This window comes from Oncorhynchus mykiss, chromosome 15 (assembly GCF_057628025.1).
Source record: "Oncorhynchus mykiss isolate SJ-2025 chromosome 15, ASM5762802v1, whole genome shotgun sequence".
Taxonomy (NCBI): domain Eukaryota; kingdom Metazoa; phylum Chordata; class Actinopteri; order Salmoniformes; family Salmonidae; genus Oncorhynchus; species Oncorhynchus mykiss.
The window spans coordinates 19,430,392-19,449,551 of record NC_143036.1 but is presented as its reverse complement, the minus strand read 5'-3'; the positions used below and the strand labels follow the sequence as shown (position 1 = coordinate 19,449,551).

The following is a 19,160-nucleotide window of genomic DNA, read 5'->3' as shown; positions in this document are numbered from 1 at the left end:
CATTATCAGCAACCATCACCCCTGTGTTCCAACGGCACGTTGTGTTAGCTAATCCAAGTTTATAATTTTAAAAGGCTAATTGATCATTAGATCATTGTTAGCACAGCTGAAAACTGTTGTCCTCTAGTTTGAGAAACAGACTCCTCACAGGTCCTCAACTGGCAGCTTCATTAAATAGTACATTCAAAACACCAGTCTAAACATTCACAGTGACGAGGCGACTCCGGGATGCTGGCCTTGTAGGTAGTGTTGCAAAGAAAAAGGCATATCTCAGATGGGCAAAAGAACAGACACTGGACAGAGGAACTGGCCTAAAAGACCAGCATCCAGGAGTCGCCTCTTCCCTGTTGAAGTTGAGACTGGTGTTTTGCGGGTACTATTTAATGAAGCTGCCAGTTGAGGACTTGTGAGGCCTCGGTTTCTCAAACTAGATATTAATGTACTTGTCCTCTTGCTAAGTTGTGCACCGGGGCCTCCTACTCTTTCAATTCTGATTATTCTATTCTGGTTAGCGCCAGTTTGCTCTGTTCTGTGACGGAAGTAGTACACAACATTGTACGAGATCTTCAGTTTCTTGGCAATTTCTCGCATGGATAGCCTTCATTTCTCAGAACAAGAATAGACTGACGAGTTTCAGAAAGAAGTTCTTTGTTTCTGGACATTTTGACCTTGTAAACGAACCCACAAAAGCTGATGCTCCAGATACTCAACTAGTCTAGAGAAGGACAGTTTTATTGCTTCTTTAATGAGAACAACCGTTTTCAGCTGTGCTAACATAAATGCAAAAGGGTTTTCTAATGATCAATTGTCCTTTTAAAAGTATAAACTTGGATTAGCTAACACAATGTGCCATAGTAACACAGGAGTGATGGTTGCTGATAATGGGCCTCTGTACGCCTATGTAGATATTCCATTAAAAATCTGCCGTTTCCAGCTACAATAGTCATTTACAACATTAACAATGTCTACACTGTATTTCTGATCAATTTGATGTTATTTTAATGGACAAAAAATGTGCTTTTCTTTCAAAAAACAAGGACATTTCTAAGTGACCCCAAACTTTTGAACGGTAGTGTATATAAATGCTGTAAGTACAGAAATCGTTTGCACACTGGGAAATTAATATCCAACTAGTCAGTGACAACTGTTTGGCATTTGTGACAAACTGAGCTTATTACAGTATTATAGACATTACGTCCTGGGATTTCCTATGATCTTCTATGTAGAACCCCTTCTAACGACTTTTGAGCAAAACATGTGCTTGTTTGTGAGAGTCTGTTTTTCATAGATGGCTTTTAAGTGTGTAGCTCAAACCATACGGACTCTACAGACGTCTTTGTAAAAAAGACCCTGCCCCTTCGGGACCCGCCCTTGTCTCTCAGACACCACTCTAGCTCAGCCCCTGTTAATCATACATACTAGCAGTTGGTATGTGCAGATACAGAAGAAATCGACAAATCCAAAGGGAAAAGGTGATGCCTAGTCAGCTGTACAACTGAATGCCTTCAACTGAAATGTGTCTTCTGCATTTTACCCGGTGCGGGGAGCTGCCTTAAATCGTCATCCACGTCTTCGGTGCCCGGCACAACCCATGTAGCTCCAACACACAATGTTTAAAAGGGGATAGAAGTCCAAAACGTGCCTGCGTTACGGTGGGACTCATTGGGTTAATGTAGCTAATACAATGTTTCGTTATGTTTTATTCTACCTGTTAATACCCTAACAATTTGTAAGTGGACTCTTGCATATTTTCCTGGGATGAATGCTGTAATTAAAAACAAAAGTGCACCATTGTCTGTAGCCTAATCATGTGCCTTGTTTCAGCCCAGATTTGCAATCCTTGTATTGACAATATACTAAAATCTTCAGTAGGCTTTTCAACTCTGCAATAACAATGCTCCAATGACAATGCATAATAAATTGTGCACACAACCTTTATCTAAATGTTTGGGGTCAGATTAGGAGATGGGCTCGGTCCTGAGACTATGAAGCTGACAACACTGAGTTTACAACACGTGTAAAATCATGGTAGGGCCTACCTTTAAAATGACTCATACAAACCGTTGTGATGTGATTTTAAAATGTTCATTATGTATTTAGTAGTACTGTATACAGGCTACCATATTTAATTAATGCATCATGTCTTCACATTCCATTGGTATTGCTGGGATTCATCTTATTGTATGACAATAAAATGCACACCAGAGAATAATCAGTCATTTTCAAGTCACATATTTGTTCAGTGGCAACAGCCTGTCATTATTTCCAGTGGAGGCTGCTGAGGGGACGACGGCTCATAAGAATGGCTGGAAAGAAGCAAATGACATGGCATCAAACACATGGTACCCGTGTGTGTCATGTCTTTGTTATCATTCCATGTATTCCGCTCCAGCCTTTACCACAAGATCTTCCTCCCCAATTAAGGTGCCACCAACCTCCTGTGTTTTTAATTGAACCCTATCAGTCCCGAGACACCAGTAAAAATAGTATTTTCATTAATCTGACTTTTATTTATCTGCATGTCCAGCCCTTATATTTAACCTCACAATTAAGTGTTTTACCATTTTCCTTTCAGGACAACCAGGGCTACAGGTAGAACACAAGTTAATTTGACATAAACAGTTGTATTCATGAGTTTAATTGACAAATGTCAACAAACAAAAAAGAAGCTCAGCCGAAGCAAAAACCTGACTAAATTAATTTATGTAAATGTTGTAACTATAGAAATTGTTTCCTCACTGGGAAATGAATATCCAACTAGTCTGGTGTTTGGGACAGAAACTGTGAGCTTATTACAGACACTATGTCATGGGATTTCCTTTGATTTTCTATGTACAAGAACCCCTTTACCTTCTAATGACTCTTGAGCAAAACATGTGCATGTTCGTGAGAGTCTCAGTTTTTCATAATGGCTTTTAAGTGTGTAGTTCAAACCATACGGACTTTACAGACATTTTTGTAAAAAAGACCCGGGCCCCTTCAGGATCTGCCCTTGTCTCACAAACACCACTCTCAGCCCCCGTTAATCACACAGACTAATGGTTGGTATGTACAGATACAGAATAAATAGACAAATCCAATGGCACAACCCATGTAGCTCAAACACACACTGTTTAAAAAGGGTTTGTAGTAATACAAATAATGCCTGCGTTATGGTGTAACTCATTGGGATAATGTAACTAAAACATTTAAATGTTTAGTTATATTTTATTCCACCTGTTATTACCCTAACAATGGTCTGTAAATGGTCTCTTGAATATTTTCCTGGGATGAATGCTGTAATTAAAAACAAAACATCGCACCATTGTCTGTAGGCCTAATCGTTTGCTCTCTGGGAAAAATAACGTTTCAAGACATTGAGTATTTCACTCAATGGGTGGAGATGGATCCCCTTCTCAGCTGGGATGAAACCCGAACGTTAACATATGATCCTATATAGGGCAAGGCACGACATCTTACATTATATTATTTGCATGGCTGCATACCAAATGTCCTTTATAGCAACAACAAGATTAGTTTAATTCTGCAGAAACATAGAAAACATTCTCTATTGCACTATAGACTGTAACGGACTCTTTCCCTCTCCTGTAATCTGATCAGAATGATGAGTACATCCCAAGTCTCCTAGCAGCTTCCGACTTCTTGGGCCCTTTTCTTTGGGGGAAGGGGTAGTGGTGATGGGGGCAAGAGGAGAGAAGAGGCGGCCGCTGCCCCCCAAAACTCAGTTGTCTGGACAAAATGGCTGGGGCTGAGAACTTCCGGGAGCCTGAACTGCTGTTACTGGTACTCAACTCTACAGGATGGGTAGAAATAGAATCCCCCAAGTCCTTCTCACTGGACGTCTCAGGAAAGTCTTCAGACAGCGAAGTAAAACTTGAATTACTGCCCGTGATTGTGGGGTTTGTATGTGGTGTTATAATGACGTTGGCCTGTCGGTGGATGCCCAAGGGTTTGCGCCATGGGGCTCTCTCCAGGTCCCCAACAAAGTCATTCTCAGACTCTGAGACCGACCTCTTCCTCTCGTGTTTGCTCTTCATCTCCTGGTTGACTGGGACTACATTGACCAGGGCTTGCCCACTGATTTCTGCTGCATCATCAGTTGAAACTGTTAGGAAATAGAATGGAAATGTACAGACAGGTTTACACAGTCATCTGCAATCAACCTTCCAGCTCAATGGAAAAGTACTGTAACAAAAATATTACTTTTGTTTGAATGACCACATTTCCAGTATAGCCTACATGCAGTATAACTGCATTTTGTTGCTCAAAGTAGGCTAGCAGGAAAAGCTTTTGCATGAAGAAAAAAAGTACCAAAGACCAGTGCTGCCATGTGTGTCCACAAGGACTCAAATTCACGTGATATAAATCAATTACTGCTACTTTGTTGCAACATGACCTTGAGGATGCACAATATTGTCTACAATTTAACAACTTGTTGCCAGTGCCAAACTGTTCAGACAACTGGGCCATGTTACGTTACCAAATGTTATTGAACATTGCAAATAGAAATTCCATGAATAAAGCCAATGTGATTCTTTATTCTACATGTCAGATAGGCATGTAAGCGTCCTGCTGAACGCAACCCCGGTTGGGTGCGTGCCAAGTTCTCGTAGCACTCTTGGAAAGCGATGTCTACCTTGTCTGAATAAAACCACCAGGGTCTGACGCTTTTGTTTCTCTTTAGTCAAGTTGTACTGTTCCGTCAAAAGTGCAATGTCCATCCTGGTTAGGTCCGCCACAATTTCGCTTTGGTCCGCTTCCTCGACCAAATGATTCACGTCGCCGTTGGCGGTTTCACTGCGACTCCGGGAACTTATCTGTTCCCAGGAACACTTCGAATTGGAACAGCAGCACGACAACATCCTTTTTGCATTGATAACCAATTTGGATTTTTATTTCCCCAATCAAAGAAGGCACAGCTGATAGAATGATAAGTAGTTATCCACCTGCTGCCGGCAGTATAGCCTATACGGCACTGTCTACATCTCAGTAGGTGTAGTGTAGGCTAGTCTAAAGTGGTTCAAAAGTTTGAGTGATGTGCAAACAATTGAGGATAATTGAAGGTTGCCCTTTTCTTTTACAGTAGACCATGTAGGTGTATGTGTAGTGTAGTTTTAGTGAAAACTGCTTATGTTTATGATAGGCTAAAGTAAAATAGGTGAATAGGTCAGTATATTATGAAGGAAAGTTCCAAACATAATAATGAAGGAAAGTTCCAAACATAATACATGGCCTACAGTAAACTAGGCTAGACAAACATCAAGTTACTTACATCTTCATACTATAGAATCCAGTAGTCTTTTATTATCTGTAGGCCTAACAATCAACATTGATTTACATGTTCATATATTATGTTCTGGAAAAATGTGTTGAATGACCCAGTTGTTACTTGGGCTGGCACTGACACAGTATGTTGACACAGTGTTGTTGAAGTTGTGGGTGAGTCCTGCTTTGGAGGGATGACTTAAATGGATGACATGGTGGTGCTGACACATCTAGCAGGTGTACCTGCGCTGCAAAAAAACTCACAGATAATTAGCCCTTAGTTCAATGCTTAGTCAACTCGGGAGTCCAATGCTTAGGGCTCCTGAGTGGCACAGTGGTCTAAGGCACTGCTTCTCAGTGCTAGAGCCTGGTTTGATTCCAGGCTGTATCACAACCGGACGTGACTGGGTGTCCTCATAGGGCGGCGCACAATTGGTCCAGCGTCGTCAGGGTTTGGCCGGGGTTGGCCATTATTGTAAATAAGAATTTGTTCTTAACTGGCTTGCCTAGTTAAATAAAGGTTAAATACTCACACATCACTCCTTTGCCTCAACATTATTGCCTGACACGTTCTCCTTACTAAAGCAGGGAGGCCTGTATTTCAAAGATATCATTACCACAGGGATTTTCTATGCAAACAGTCCCACTTCCATGAATTGTTTGTGGAGACCTGTGGATTTCCTGTTTCTGAAAAGTAAGCAATGAGCTGCTGATAACTCATGCAGCAAATTAAATGACAAAATGGATCTCTGTCTCTCTCTCTTCCCTGTCTTTCTTCCTGTCAGTCTGTCTGTCTGTCTCTCTGTGCGCATGAGTGTTCATCATGAACATTTAAATGTCCAAATAATAATAGCCATGGGTGGAGCATCTGAACCTAACTGAATGTCCTACCTTTTGCAACATTAGACCTAATAGACAATAAGGAATATATACTGAACAAAAATATATAAAAGCAACATGCAACAATTTCAACGATTTTACTGAGTTACAGTTCATATAAGGAAATCAGTCAATTGAAATAAATACATTCATTAGGCCCTAATCTCATTGGGCACGGGCACAGCCATTGGTGGGCCTGGCTCCCAAGTAGGTGGGCCTATGCCCTCCCAGGCCCACCAATGGCTGTGCCCATGCCCAATGAGATTAGGGCCTAATGAATGTATTTATTTCAATTGACTGATCTACAGGAAGCCAGGCCCAGCCAATCAGAATGAGTAGTTCCCCACAAAAGGGCTTTATTACAGACAGAAATACTCCTCAGTTTCACCAGCTGTCTGCGTGGCTGGTCTCAGACGATCCTGCAGGTGAAGACGCCAGATGTGAAGGTCCTGGGCTGGCGTGGTTACACGTGGTCTGCAGTTGTGAGGCCGGTTGGACGTAGTGCCAAATTCTCTAAAACAACATTGGAGGTGGCTTATGGTAGAGAAATTAACATTAAATAATCTGGCAACAGCTTCAGTGGACATTTCTGCAGTCAGCATGCCAATTGCACGCTCCCACAACTTGATATATCTGTGGCATGGTGCTGGGTGACAAAACTGTACATTTTAGTGGCCTTTTATTGTCCCCAGCACAAGGTGCACCTGTGTAATGATCATGCTATTTAATCTGCTTCTTGATATGCCACACCTGTCAAATGGATGGATTATCTTGGCAAATGAGAAATGTTCAGTAACAGGGATTTAAATACATCTGTGCACATAATCTGAGAGAAATAAACTTTTTGTGCATGTAGAAACATTTCAACTCATGAAACATGGGACCAACACTTTACATGTTGCGTTTATAGTTTTGTTCAGTATATAGACACAGTATTTTTTGCTTGTCGTAAATGTTTGACGTTTGTCATGAAGTATTCAAAAAGCCACTCACCAGATCGTATTTGATTAAATAAAATGCAACGTAGGCTATATATAGCTAGAAGAGTTTGAGTCTTTAACTGCAGCCTATCTTGCATTTTTGGAGTGCGCTGCACCTTTAAACATGAACCCTGTGTGCACTGTTCAGTAACAGCGATACTGTGCTGCACTTCCAGTTTTGGGACCTAGAATTATGTGTTGACTGCAATGGCTGCGTCCACCGAGTCATTTTACCTGGGGTTTGATTTCAGCACTCAACAAGTAGGTTCGGATTATAATGCATGCTTAACGTCGTTCTGTTTGCAATATTGCCTATACGCACGCGCGTAGACTTTGTGTAACACGGAAGAAGAGATAAAACGATGAATCAGCAACTACAAATGAAGGCTCATCTGGAACATTTTACATAGCATAGGCCTACCGGAAGATAGCCTTTCAAATAACCCATGTGTACCATACTATATAAGCAATATTATAAGCAATATTTAGTGGTTCTGGCATTCATTAATAAATTAAATGCGCGTGACATGTTTTTTCCTTTCATTCCATTGGACTTCGGACTTAGCCTAGACAAACATTGAATTGCTTATTTCATAACATTTTGCCATTCTTCCTACTACATTGGCACTACATTGGCTGCAAAGCAGGCACTTCTATTGCTTTTCCTGTATCCTACTGTAGCTCCTAAACGTACTCAACCCATTTCCCCAATTTTGTGTTCAGCTGAAGGTGGTTGCTGTTGATGGGAACCTAAGTGTTGTCCACCAGGACAATGTGCAGTTTGACAGTGAACTGCCAGAATTCGGGTAACACAAAATCAAAAAATACATTTCATAATGTGTAGGACGATATGTGCTGACAACTGATAAATAGCTATGTCCTCCTGACTATCACAGCACAATTCCAAGGCTGGCAAATCCTACACCCTTGATAGTAGGCTAGGCTACACAGTTTGGAAATAGTCAATGAAACTGACTTCTATCTTTTCATATCTCCCCAGGACTCAGGGAGGGGTCCATATCCATGCAGACAGTCTGACTGTCACTTCTCCTGTGCTCATGTGGGTAAAGGTAGTCCACCATGAATACTTTACTACTTATTAGTGCACTGCACAGTGAATACTTCACTAGTACTCAGTAAAAGTACTAGTAGCTCAGTGGTCTGCTCACTCTCAAACCATTGCGTAGCTGAAGTACTGAATTAACTTCCATATAAGCTGTTATTCCGTTGAGTTCAAAGGTAGGGCCTACAGCAATAACGTTCCCAAAAGTGTTGTAACACTGCATGAAACTGTAAGGTTGATTAAACTACTATTATTAAACAGCAGTTCATTCTAATTTGGGGAAGATATCTCTCTTTGTAAGTAACTCCTCACTGTTATCTTCAGCAGAAATACACAACACTTTGAATCAATAGTCACCTAGATCAGATTCAAGAGCAATCTATGCGTAATAAGGATGCCATCGGCAGAGCTGAGCGTGTTTTAGTTCTGTGATTTTTAACTGAACAATTCCATGATGATTTCCCAGGCACTTGACCTGATCCTTGGCAAGATGAAGAATGCAGGATTTGACTTCTCGCGTGTGAAAGCCCTATCTGGGAGTGGCCAGGTGTGTGGACTATTACTAGTACTCTATTACAGTGCTCCATTGTGTATTTTGAATACAGTCAGGCATTACATGTATTGTATTTCATCATTGCCTTGTTTTTACAGCAACATGGCAGTGTGTATTGGAGGAAAGGGACCAACCAAGTTCTCAGGGATCTCCAGCCAGGAAAAAGTTTGCATGAACTTCTGAAGGTACAAGGCATACAAGGCAGTAGCAGAGAGAGATTCTATACTCTCTGGTTGTCCTTTCTGTCTATTACTACAGCAGAGTAGAGTGCATGTTTGCTAGTGACATGCCAGATAAAACAATTATCTCCCATTTTTGATAGTCAACTTCATCGTCAAATCACATTTATTTATAAAGCCCTTCTTACATCAGCTGATATCTCAAAGTTCTGTACAGAAACCCAGCCTAAAACCCCAAACAGCAAGCAATGCAGGTGTAGAAGAATTTCATTTTGCACATACAGTTCAGTATCAGCAACAAGCACAAATGACATGCACCACTTGATTTGAAATACAGTGCCCTGCTTTTGGCAAATGTCAAATAGGCGGTGTCCGCCTGGTTAAAAGTTAATACATTACCTTCCTCGTGTGGGTGAGAAAAAAACACATTTGCCACAGCCTTTGATACATTTCAGGCACAGCCAACCCTATAGCCCAATGTTTATTCATTAATCCAACAGTACAATCAAACCCTGAGGATTATTCAGTTAATACTAACCTGAAGGGCCTCCTTTTTACATCAGTGAGTTTGCAAGTCTAAAAGGACCATGAAAAGGTGTTTCTATGAACATTTAGTCTCAAACCTGGTTGTCTCTTCCAAATTAGTTCTTATCTTTGAATGCCTTGATATATATTTTGAGAGTATTACAGTAGTTAGTTGATTAGTAGTTGTTTTGATTCATTCAAACACTTTTTTTTAAAATAGATTTTAGTTGTGCACATTCCACTTCTATTAAGTGATTCCATGGATTGCAATAAATAAGCTAGTGTCTTGTCATCTGATTTCTCATTTTGTATATTGATACATTATGTCTGTACTTGTGCCAACAGGGTGGTTTTGCAGTGTCAGATAGTCCAGTGTGGATGGACTCCAGCACTACAGAGCAGTGTCAGTACCTGGAGACAGCAGTAGGTGGCGCTCAGAGAGTTGCAGACATCACGGGCTCCCGGGCCTATGAGGTGAGGAAGACTTAAGTTTCCTTGACTGGATGGATTTGATGGATAGACTTACTTGACACTTACTTTACTCATTGTTTACAAGTAACTTCAATCATACATGTCTCCAAGTGATATGGACACAGGTAACACGTGTACACGTATGTGGGGGATCCAATATTTACTAAAGGCACTGACCTTTTTTTTTATCAATTCTATAACATTACCTTTCAGCGTTTCACTGGAAATCAGATTGCCAAGATTTACAAGGCCCAACCAGAGAAGTACGAGGACACAGAGGTGAGGTGACGTGCCCATTTTACTTGTCTGCTATCACCATTGCCCATTGTCTTACGTTAAATCCAATGATTTATATGCACCATTGGTAAACTACTCTTGGTCACATATCTGTGTGAATTCAATACATTAAGGTAAATAGGGCTCTAAAAATGCCAGATAATTCTGCTCTCTTTGTGGAACATATTCTGTGTTGATTTAGTAGGAAAGATCAATAGAATTTTAGATAGAATTTCACTAGTTCTGTAATTGTCTGAAATATTTCCCCCCTTATTTTTTTGCTATTCATTTCAGAGAATCTCATTGGTCAGCAGCTTTGCTGCCTCTCTCTTCCTGGGCAGCTATGCAGCTATTGATTACAGTGACGGTAAGATAATGGTTAATGATGATTTGTTATCGGGTAGTACTTTATTGTATGGTACAGAAATTACTACACAATAGCAAGCTATGCTTCACTTTTTTGTTTCTCTTTGGGATTTATTAAAACAAATATGAGTACTGCATGTACAATTTGTTATCAGTTTAGTTACCACTTAGCACAAGAATGTACCTATTGGTAGCACATCATTTCATTGTAAATACCTGTGAAAACATTACCCTAATATAAAGTTATCCTGCATTATAACATGTTATAATATAACATTTAAGTACAACTACTATGGAACAAATACCCTGGGAGTGAAGATCCTCCTTAAACAGTTTTCTCTCCATCTCTTCCTTCAAAGACTCAATCATGGACACTCTTACTGACAGTTGTGGCTGTATTGTTGTCTTTACCTTCTTGCCCTTTGTGCTGTTGTCTGTGCCTAATAATGTTTGTACCATGTTTTGTGCTGCTACCATGTTGTGCTGCTGTCATGTTGTGTTGCTGCCATGCTGTGTTGTCATGTGTTGCTGCCTTGCTATGCTGTTGTCTTAGGTCTCACTTTATGTAGTGTTCTGTTGTCTCTCGTCGTGATGTGTGCTTTGTCCTATTTTTGAATATTTATTTTTCTTTATTTAAATCCCTGCCCCCGTCCCCGCACGAGGCCTTTTGGTAGGCTTGTTCTTAACTGACTTGCCTAGTTAAATAAAGGTTAAATACAAAAACAAACTAATCCTTAAAGAGTTAGCTGTTTCAGACCATATTACTTTACCCCAGCATGCTTGAAACATCACCTACTATGGGAACACAGGGGGTTAACTCTCCAAGTTGGCTTGAACTTATCTCTGACACTTACTTCATTACAATGTTTTTACCTGGCAGAACCATTCTTTTAAGGTCTGCTGGATAACAATCATCATTGTGTTTGTGCAATAAGGTCGCCAAGGGATTTTTCTCCCATCTGTTATCAGCAGCACTGAAACCAGCTTGACATTGTAATCAAGTCATGTAGCCTGTTTTTCGCCTGAATTTCGTTACAATATACAACAGGGCAATATGAGGGAAATGTCTTGTTTATCATACAGGAAGATTACAGTAGTTGTGACAATTTGCGCATGACATTCTAGTCTATCAGCACAATGATATCTGACATATACATAGAAGTATACCACAGTGCTGTGATAACATACATTACAGTTTATGAATAACATAAATATATTCAGATTAGTGAGATTGGATTGAGTTAATAAAAACATTTATAATAAGACAATATAAATGTTTATAAATGTATAGAAATAATGAAATACTTATGCGTAGAAAGTGTATTAATAGTTTATTCATGATTTTTAATGAAAGTCATTATTAAGAGTTACCCAAACATTTGTTACACTCGGTTCTGTGACCCGCATTTGAATCAAATTGACTTGCATTGAGGTGCACTGTATATTCTATGTTCTTTGGATTGGCTTGATCAGTCGTTCTGATTGGTGACATGTTCATTCTTCTCCTTTATTAAGGTTCAGGGATGAATTTGATGGACATTTTCAGCAAACAGTGGGCAGACTCCTGTCTTGAGGCTACTGCTCCTCACCTGGAGGAGAGGCTGGGAGCCCCTGTGCATTCTTCAGCTGTCTTGGTGAGATACCCCTATATGCAGTATCATGGTTCTTGACCATGTGTTGCTATTTTTTTGTCTATTCTCCTGGTTGGGCAAGTGATAAGGAATGCAAATCAACTTTTGACTTTTGAATGGGCTGTGATTTCATCTCACATGGAAGGTTGTTTTACATTTTCATTGTAAAATAAGTCATTTTTTGGTGAATTCTTCAGTTGCAAGGCCTTGGGTCAGGTCATGTAGGCTACATAATATCCATCGTATCACCTCATATTCAAATGTTTATATTTGAAGAGTTGTAGGTCAGCCTGAGGGCTCCGGCAATAATTGGATAAAGAACTGGGGCCATCAAGGCTTTCGTCCCAGCTCCACTTGTTTGTCTTTGGATCCTCGTAACACTTAAACTGCCTGGCCTCACTACCCCCGTACTACACCAATGAACAGCCATTCTAACAGTCTAATAAATTAATTTCATATATAATATCGGAAAACTTATCCTTTGGGTGTGTTTATGAAGGTCTTGGGTAACATTAGAATACAGATTTTTTTTTTAATTCTAAGAACAAAAGCATTTTCCTTAGTTTATGTTACTGTAGGCGATCTGCTACTGCGTGCTCACGTGTGGAGCGCACAGGAACAGCGGATATTCTTAGACAAATATATATATATTTTTAAATAAGAGCTAATCTCTTCAATTTTGAGAGTTATTTGGCAAAGCTACGTGTTTTGGAAACCTCAATCTATCTGATACTACCTTACCGTGAAATGCTTACTTACAAACAAAAGTAAAAAAATTAATAAAAAGTAACACAATAACAATAACAAAGGCTATATACAGGGGGTAATTTGTATATGGAGGTAGGGGTGAAGTGACTATGCATAGATAATAAACAGCGAGTAGCAGCAGTGTTCAAAACAAATGGGGTGGTTGTCACTGTAAATAGTCCGGTGGCCATTTGATTAATTGTTCAGCAGTCTTATGGCTTGGGGGCAGAAGCTGTTAAGGAGACTTTTGGTACTAGACTTGGCGCTCCGGTACCACTTGCCGTGCGGTAGCAGAGAAAACAGTCTATGACTTGGGTGACTGGAGTCTGACAATTTTTGGGGCTTTCCTCAGACACCGCCTAGTATATAGGTCCTGGATGGCAGGAAGCTTTGCCCCAGTAATGTACTGACATAGTAGAGACATAATCCTGATTTTATTGAATGCAGTAAAATACAAGTAAGGCATGTGATATATCAGAAATTGTGTAATATAATTATTGTCAACCTAAAATATTATCATATAATTCTAAATACAGTTTATATGGTTTTATACACTTTCTGTATATATAGCCTTAAAATATATGTAAACAGACCATAAATGTTTCAATGTAAATGTTTGGGAAAGTTGTGAGTGCTATTATATGATCCAATATCAGTACTTTTACAACTTGTCTACAGTAAATCCTATCATCAACTGATTTTAGCCAATGTGTGGCTGTGGATTGAGTGCATTTGTTTGAATGGTATGTTGGCATATTGGCATTTAATTTGAAAAATTAACAGAATCATTGCTCTAAAACTGGTGGCTCGCTAACAAACATAGATGCGGTAAAGAGGTAAATCGAACTCGACCAAAACAATGGAATTGCCATGGAAACGCGTGGGGGAAAGGGCCGTGGGGGTAAGATCCCGAGTCTCCTCATTGCCATCCAGCAAAACTTTCCCACATTTAGTCTATTGTTTACATGTGTTTTTCATGTTGAGGTAAAAATCGGAGTATAATGCTTGTATGAATGTCAACCCCAACACATGTTCATGCCATCGTTGATAATCAACTGCATTACAGTTTAAAACAAATTTGACTACCACCAGCAATTTCTTTATGCTAGTTATGCTAACCAGTTTATGCGAGCGGGAGTAAGCATTTAGCTGTCACTTCTTCAAAACTTGATAAGGCACAACTTCTAAATGTCATGACGGATTTGACGAATATCTATTTTGTTAGATCAGATTTCTTGAATGTGTGCCAATCTGGTCAATGGAATGTTTGCGTTTACCGCATCTATACCGTGCAGATAAATGTCTGACTTTTAACCCACCTTAGATGGTTCATGTCTATTCTAGTTATTGAGGAAAAGTCCAGGACTGATTGCTGTGCACAATATCCATAGGAAACGCTGATGACTGTTGAACTGCTAAAGCTAACATTGGACTGTTCACATCTCTTTATTCTTCATCCTCTTCTATAAACCCTAACCTCACCTGGTTCCCCTCCACAGGGCCTCCTCTCTCCTTACCATGTCACTCGTTATGGCTTCCCAGAGGACTGCAAGGTGGTGGCATTCACTGGGGATAACCCAGGTAAGAGCTTTATCATGCTCTGATGCTGTCTTTGTCAGGGGCCTCTGTTTTCTATTTTCCGTCATCTGGCCACTGGGTGGCAGTAGCACTGTACTGACTGCATTGATCTGCTCCAGTGATCCTTCTCCGTGCCTCCACTCCTCCTATCCTACACGTGGATGTTGTGTAGATTCTAATGAGAGTGCATGGCGGCGGTGGTCACATGTTCGCCCTCCTCCCGGGCATCTTGATATAAACCTGATGAACGGAGAGAAGAGCTGGCCCCTTGCCAAGCAAGCAGCACTGGTTTAAAGGGATAGTTTGGGATTTTGGCAATGAAGCTCTTTATATACTTCCTCAGAGTCAGATGAACTCGTGGATAAAATTTGTTATGTCTCTGCGTCCAGTATGAAGGAAGTTAGAGATAGCATTGGCTCGCAAAACTAACTAGTTTATTTTATTTTTGGGTACAGCTCATCGCCAAAAGTCCCAAACTATGCCTTTAAGACTATCGCCATGCGACTTGTGCCGTGTGCTGCCCGTGTTTGTAGACTAGAGGTGGTGACTCTGTGCTTTTCCAATGAAATGCCGCGGCGGCCAGCTGAACGTAAACACTGAAACAAGCCTAGACCGCTCTCCTCTCCGCTAGTCCGCTCAGCAGTGTCATCTGCATAAAGGGGCTTTACGACCAATTAAAAGGCGGGCGACGCCCAGACGGTGGTTGTGTGAGGGAGTCTGGCACAGTCGGTTGAGATTTAGCTCTTTCAGCACAGCTCGGTTTGAGCAGCCAAACAATAGCCAATGGACTAATTGATACCGTTTTGAAATTGCCTGGATATAATGAAATATTATCCACGGTGTGATAGAGTAGATGAAGGGGAGGCAGGATACGCAAGGAGTTGGTTATGAATGCATAGACTAGACAGTGAGATGGCGGTCTTCAAATTTATACTAGTTGATCATTGTAATAATTGATGAGGCTAGTTGATCAGTGCAGGGCTTATGCTAAGATTTGAAGAGCCATGGTGCATTCAGTAATTTAATTCAAATTGTTTGTTGATTGATATGTAGATAAGAGTATCATTAATAGTTATCATGTATGCAAAAAACTCACTTGAAATCATTTTCTGAGATATGAAGGGACAGAAGTATTGAGGTTAACTAGATGCCCATGACCGCTGTGTCTTGCCTAAACAAGCCCTAATATTTTCATCCAGATTTGAGAATGATTTAGTAGCTCAGGGAGGTATATGGATTGTATTTATTCTACACATTAATACATAAAGATGTCGGCTTATCAATATATTTATACTACTACATTCCAATAAATCATCGCAGCAAACCATTTTTTAAGGTCAATGACAGATATGAAATTCTCAAAATTATTCCTAAGCTTCAGACTTGAACGCCGGTGAAGAATTGAAATGAGAATCCAGTCCGAGGGCCATTTTTCTTGGGACTGTCGTCCTTTCAGGGGCCTGCGTGTGTATGCGTCACAGCACGGGAAAGATTGATTTAACGCTCTATGCAAGGTCACCAAGAAATCCAATAGACTGGAATTAATAAATCTTTCCACCAGGTCCGCCCTCTGAAGCCCCCAAAATTAAAACATGTAAAAGATCTGCCCAGCAACTCCCAACTCAACAGCAGAAAGTTGGGACTTGTTATGGGCCATACCTGTATACCTCGTTATGGGCCATACCTGTATACCTCGTTATGGGCCATACCTGTATACCTCATAATGGGCCATACCTGTATACCTTATTATGGGTAATACCTGTATACCTTGTTATAGGCTGTACCTGTATACCTTGTTATGGGCCAAACCTGTATACCTTATTGTCCATACAGAACAATGACAATACACAGTATATACACCCCATAGGATAAGCCTTTTTGGTTCAAGGTAGAACTCTTTTGGGTTCCATGTAGAACCCTACCTGCAACCAAAAGGGTTTTACATGGAACCAAAGGGGGTTCTTAAGGGTTTTCCCATGGGGACAGCCAAGGAACCCTTTTTGGTTTCAGATTGCACCTTATTTTCTAAGAGTGTACCATAGGTAACCTTAGGTCACAGTCTGTGGATGGAATTGAAGTTAAACGTCTCAATACGGTATGACATGTTCAGTGACTCTAGTAGATCTGAGAGAGTCTATGTTGTGTCTGTTGTACAGGTCTGTTGTACAGACCAAGGCAAGAGAGATGAATGGAACGTGGGCTAAAGGGAACTAGACTTTCTTACTGGCTTTCAATCTTCAATTAGTGTGTTTCAAGTATGAATGCTGTTTTCATTTCTTATTCCAGGGTCCCTGGCTGGGATGAGGTTACAGGAAGGAGACATAGCCGTAAGACCTTTCTTTCTTTCTCTCTCTCTCTCTCTTTCTTTCTTTCTTTCTTTCTTTCTTTCTTTCTTTCTTTCTTTCTTTCTTTCTTTCTTTCTTTCTTTCTTTCTTTCTTTCTTTCTTTCTTTCTTTCTTTCTTTCTTTCTGCACAAGCACAGTACATCATATCATAGCCAATTAAAGGGTATAGGGCTCAAATGTTATCAAGTTGCAGTTCAGTGCTTAAAGAGGTAAAGAGAAATTACCTCATTGGACACAAGGGCACACCTCCCCAGACCCATGAGCAAGGATGTTGTGGTTTTATATTATTGAGGTGAACAATTTGCAACTAAACTTCCATACAGCCTCTTTAGCTACAGCAGTAGAGTAATATGGTGCAAGGAAGCTATGTTAAGAACCACATGGAGGTTCCATGGCATTAAATCATTCATGCCAGAGTTCCGCCGTTGTCCGACGAGGAGAAATTTCAAGCTGTTTTCATCATCAAACGGAACACTTGGTAGAATCAACGCATTAAACGCATTTACAGCACTCGCTTTGAACTTCACCTAAATGAGGGAATCACAAATTTTTCAAGATGCGCTTTGACTACCGGCTTCCAAATCACTTCAGAAACCTACAACCAAATATAATTCACTTACTCTAATCAGATTTTGTTTTGCATGTCTTCACTTAAAGGCTCATTGCAATCAAAAACGTGATTTCCTATGTTTTATATATATTTCCACACTAAGAGGTTGGAATAATACTGTGAAATTGTGCGATGGAGTTTGGCCTGTCTGGTGACATCACAAGGTGGTAATTTAGTTAATAGATAATAAAAAAAGTTCAACCAAAGTCCCAATCCTCTGCCAATAACAGCTAGTTTTCACATTTTCTCTCCCCACTCAGATCACTCCCAGACAGTCCTAGCAAAATTCTTGCTTGAGAAATTGCTCTTTGCTAAGAAGCAACCCACTGGGCAAAAACTGGTTGAATCAACGTTGTTTCCACGTCATTTAAACCAAAAAATGTAATGTGATGACGTTGAATCCATGTGGGAAAATGATTGGATTTGAAAAAAGTAATCAACGTCATAGCCGCGGGAAGTAGGGGTGCCGAGGTTGCTGCAGCACTCCCTGATAAATCACAATGAAAAAAAAAAAGAATAATATTGTTGTAATTGACTTTTTACCAAATTATTGCACTTTCCATTTAAAGATGCATTATGCAGAAATCGCTCTGCCATTTGCTGGTTGCAAATTGTTTTATAGTTAACTTCAGTTTATATGACAAAACAAGTAACTATAGTGTAGAGAATCATTGTACCATCTAAACCGCTGTGAAAAATGATTTTCAGCTGTTTGAAACTTGTGTTCAAAACCAAAAGTGAAAGATGCAAAAACAAAACTTAAGCACGAGAATCATAGAAATAGTGCACATAGAACAGATTAGACTTCTTAGTGATTAAGCTTCTTAGACTTGCTTTCAATGAGAATGACAGATCTATAAATTTGGTTTGTTTGCCAAAAAAGTTATATATTGCAGCATTAATACTCCTGTATGAGCAGACGAAGAGAGCAGGGAGAAATCATCTTCCCGCGGCCATAAACAGCGTAAGGGAATTTCGTATTTTGTTTACCCAACTTGGCTGGATGTCCTTTGGGTGGTGTACAATTCTTGATACACATGAGAAACTGTTGAGTGTGAAAAACCCAGCAGATTTGCAGTTCTTGACACATTCACTTTCTGAATGGCACACATAAACAATACATGTCCCAATTGTCTCAAGGCTTTAAAATCAAAGGATTTTCTCTTGCAATTTAGTACAACAAAAAAAAGCATGCAAAAAAATTACCAAAAAACACAGCTGCCAGACATGAAAGGAAGTATTGCTTAAGCAAGACATGGGACAAGAATAGAGCAACAGTGACAGGTACAACAACAGTAAGCGTTCCTAGTCAGTGTTCACAGTCAGTCTCTGTCCAGACCGTCCAGAAACAGACCCCAAACCTTGAGAAATCTGCTGGAGGAGTTAGTCCTGAAAAAACTAATATTTTACAAGTTAATGGTGTTAATCATTTCTGCTAACCATCTATGGAAGCAAGGGGAGGTGGGTGACTTCCATTCTGTGAGGATATTTTTTTTGCAGCCACCATTCCAAACATCAGAGCCTGTTGTTCCTCATGGGACGATCTTAGAACAGACTCTGAGCAGCCAAAGAGAGCGAGTTCTGCATCAGGGTCAATGGCCCTCTCATATACCTTTGAATATCAATCAAAGATTTTCCTCCAAAAATGATTAAGTAGGGGGCATAGCCAAAAAAAGATGAGTTAATGAACCC

At 40.1% G+C, this 19,160-nt stretch overlaps 2 protein-coding genes across 10 annotated transcripts in view; one reads left to right on the top strand and one right to left on the bottom strand.

The window, feature by feature from the left end:
• Positions 1–2,063: 2,063 nt before the first annotated feature.
• LOC110489736 (uncharacterized) lies at positions 2,064–4,967 on the bottom strand. The gene is made up of 2 exons (XM_021562577.3): positions 4,637–4,967; positions 2,064–4,105 (listed from the first exon to the last, which is right to left on the bottom strand). Exons 1-2 carry the CDS (start codon positions 4,860–4,862, stop codon positions 3,597–3,599), a joined length of 735 nt encoding a protein of 244 aa, XP_021418252.3. The 5' UTR covers positions 4,863–4,967; the 3' UTR covers positions 2,064–3,596.
• A 2,253-nt stretch (positions 4,968–7,220) lies between these two features.
• xylb (xylulokinase homolog (H. influenzae)) overlaps positions 7,221–19,160 on the top strand; it is a 63,868-nt gene continuing 51,928 nt past the window's right edge. For 5 of the 9 annotated variants that reach the window (XR_016486581.1, XR_016486582.1, XR_016486583.1 and 2 more), the window contains exons 1-11: positions 7,221–7,385; positions 7,848–7,930; positions 8,125–8,194; positions 8,654–8,734; positions 8,839–8,925; positions 9,790–9,918; positions 10,129–10,194; positions 10,486–10,558; positions 12,073–12,191; positions 14,435–14,516; positions 16,800–16,840. Coding sequence is in view for 3 of the 9 variants with exons in the window: in XM_036943978.2 (XP_036799873.2) it covers positions 7,332–7,385; positions 7,848–7,930; positions 8,125–8,194; positions 8,654–8,734; positions 8,839–8,925; positions 9,790–9,918; positions 10,129–10,194; positions 10,486–10,558; positions 12,073–12,191; positions 14,435–14,516; positions 16,800–16,840 (885 nt within the window). In the remaining 6 variants the exon portion in view is untranslated. The remainder of the gene's footprint in view (positions 7,386–7,847; positions 7,931–8,124; positions 8,195–8,653; positions 8,735–8,838; positions 8,926–9,789; positions 9,919–10,128; positions 10,195–10,485; positions 10,559–12,072; positions 12,192–14,434; positions 14,517–16,799; positions 16,841–19,160) is intronic. The other 4 variants (XR_016486585.1, XR_016486586.1, XM_036943979.2 and 1 more) reach the window with 3 other exon arrangements.

Coding starts and splice junctions, on each gene's coding strand:
- LOC110489736 (XM_021562577.3), bottom strand. CDS start 4,862: ATGTTGTCGTGCTGCTGTTCCAATTCGAAGTGTTCCTGGGAACAGATA. Junction 4,106..4,636: donor GGTGGTTTTATTCAGACAAG/GTAGACATCGCT, acceptor ATTTCCTAACAG/TTTCAACTGATGATGCAGCA.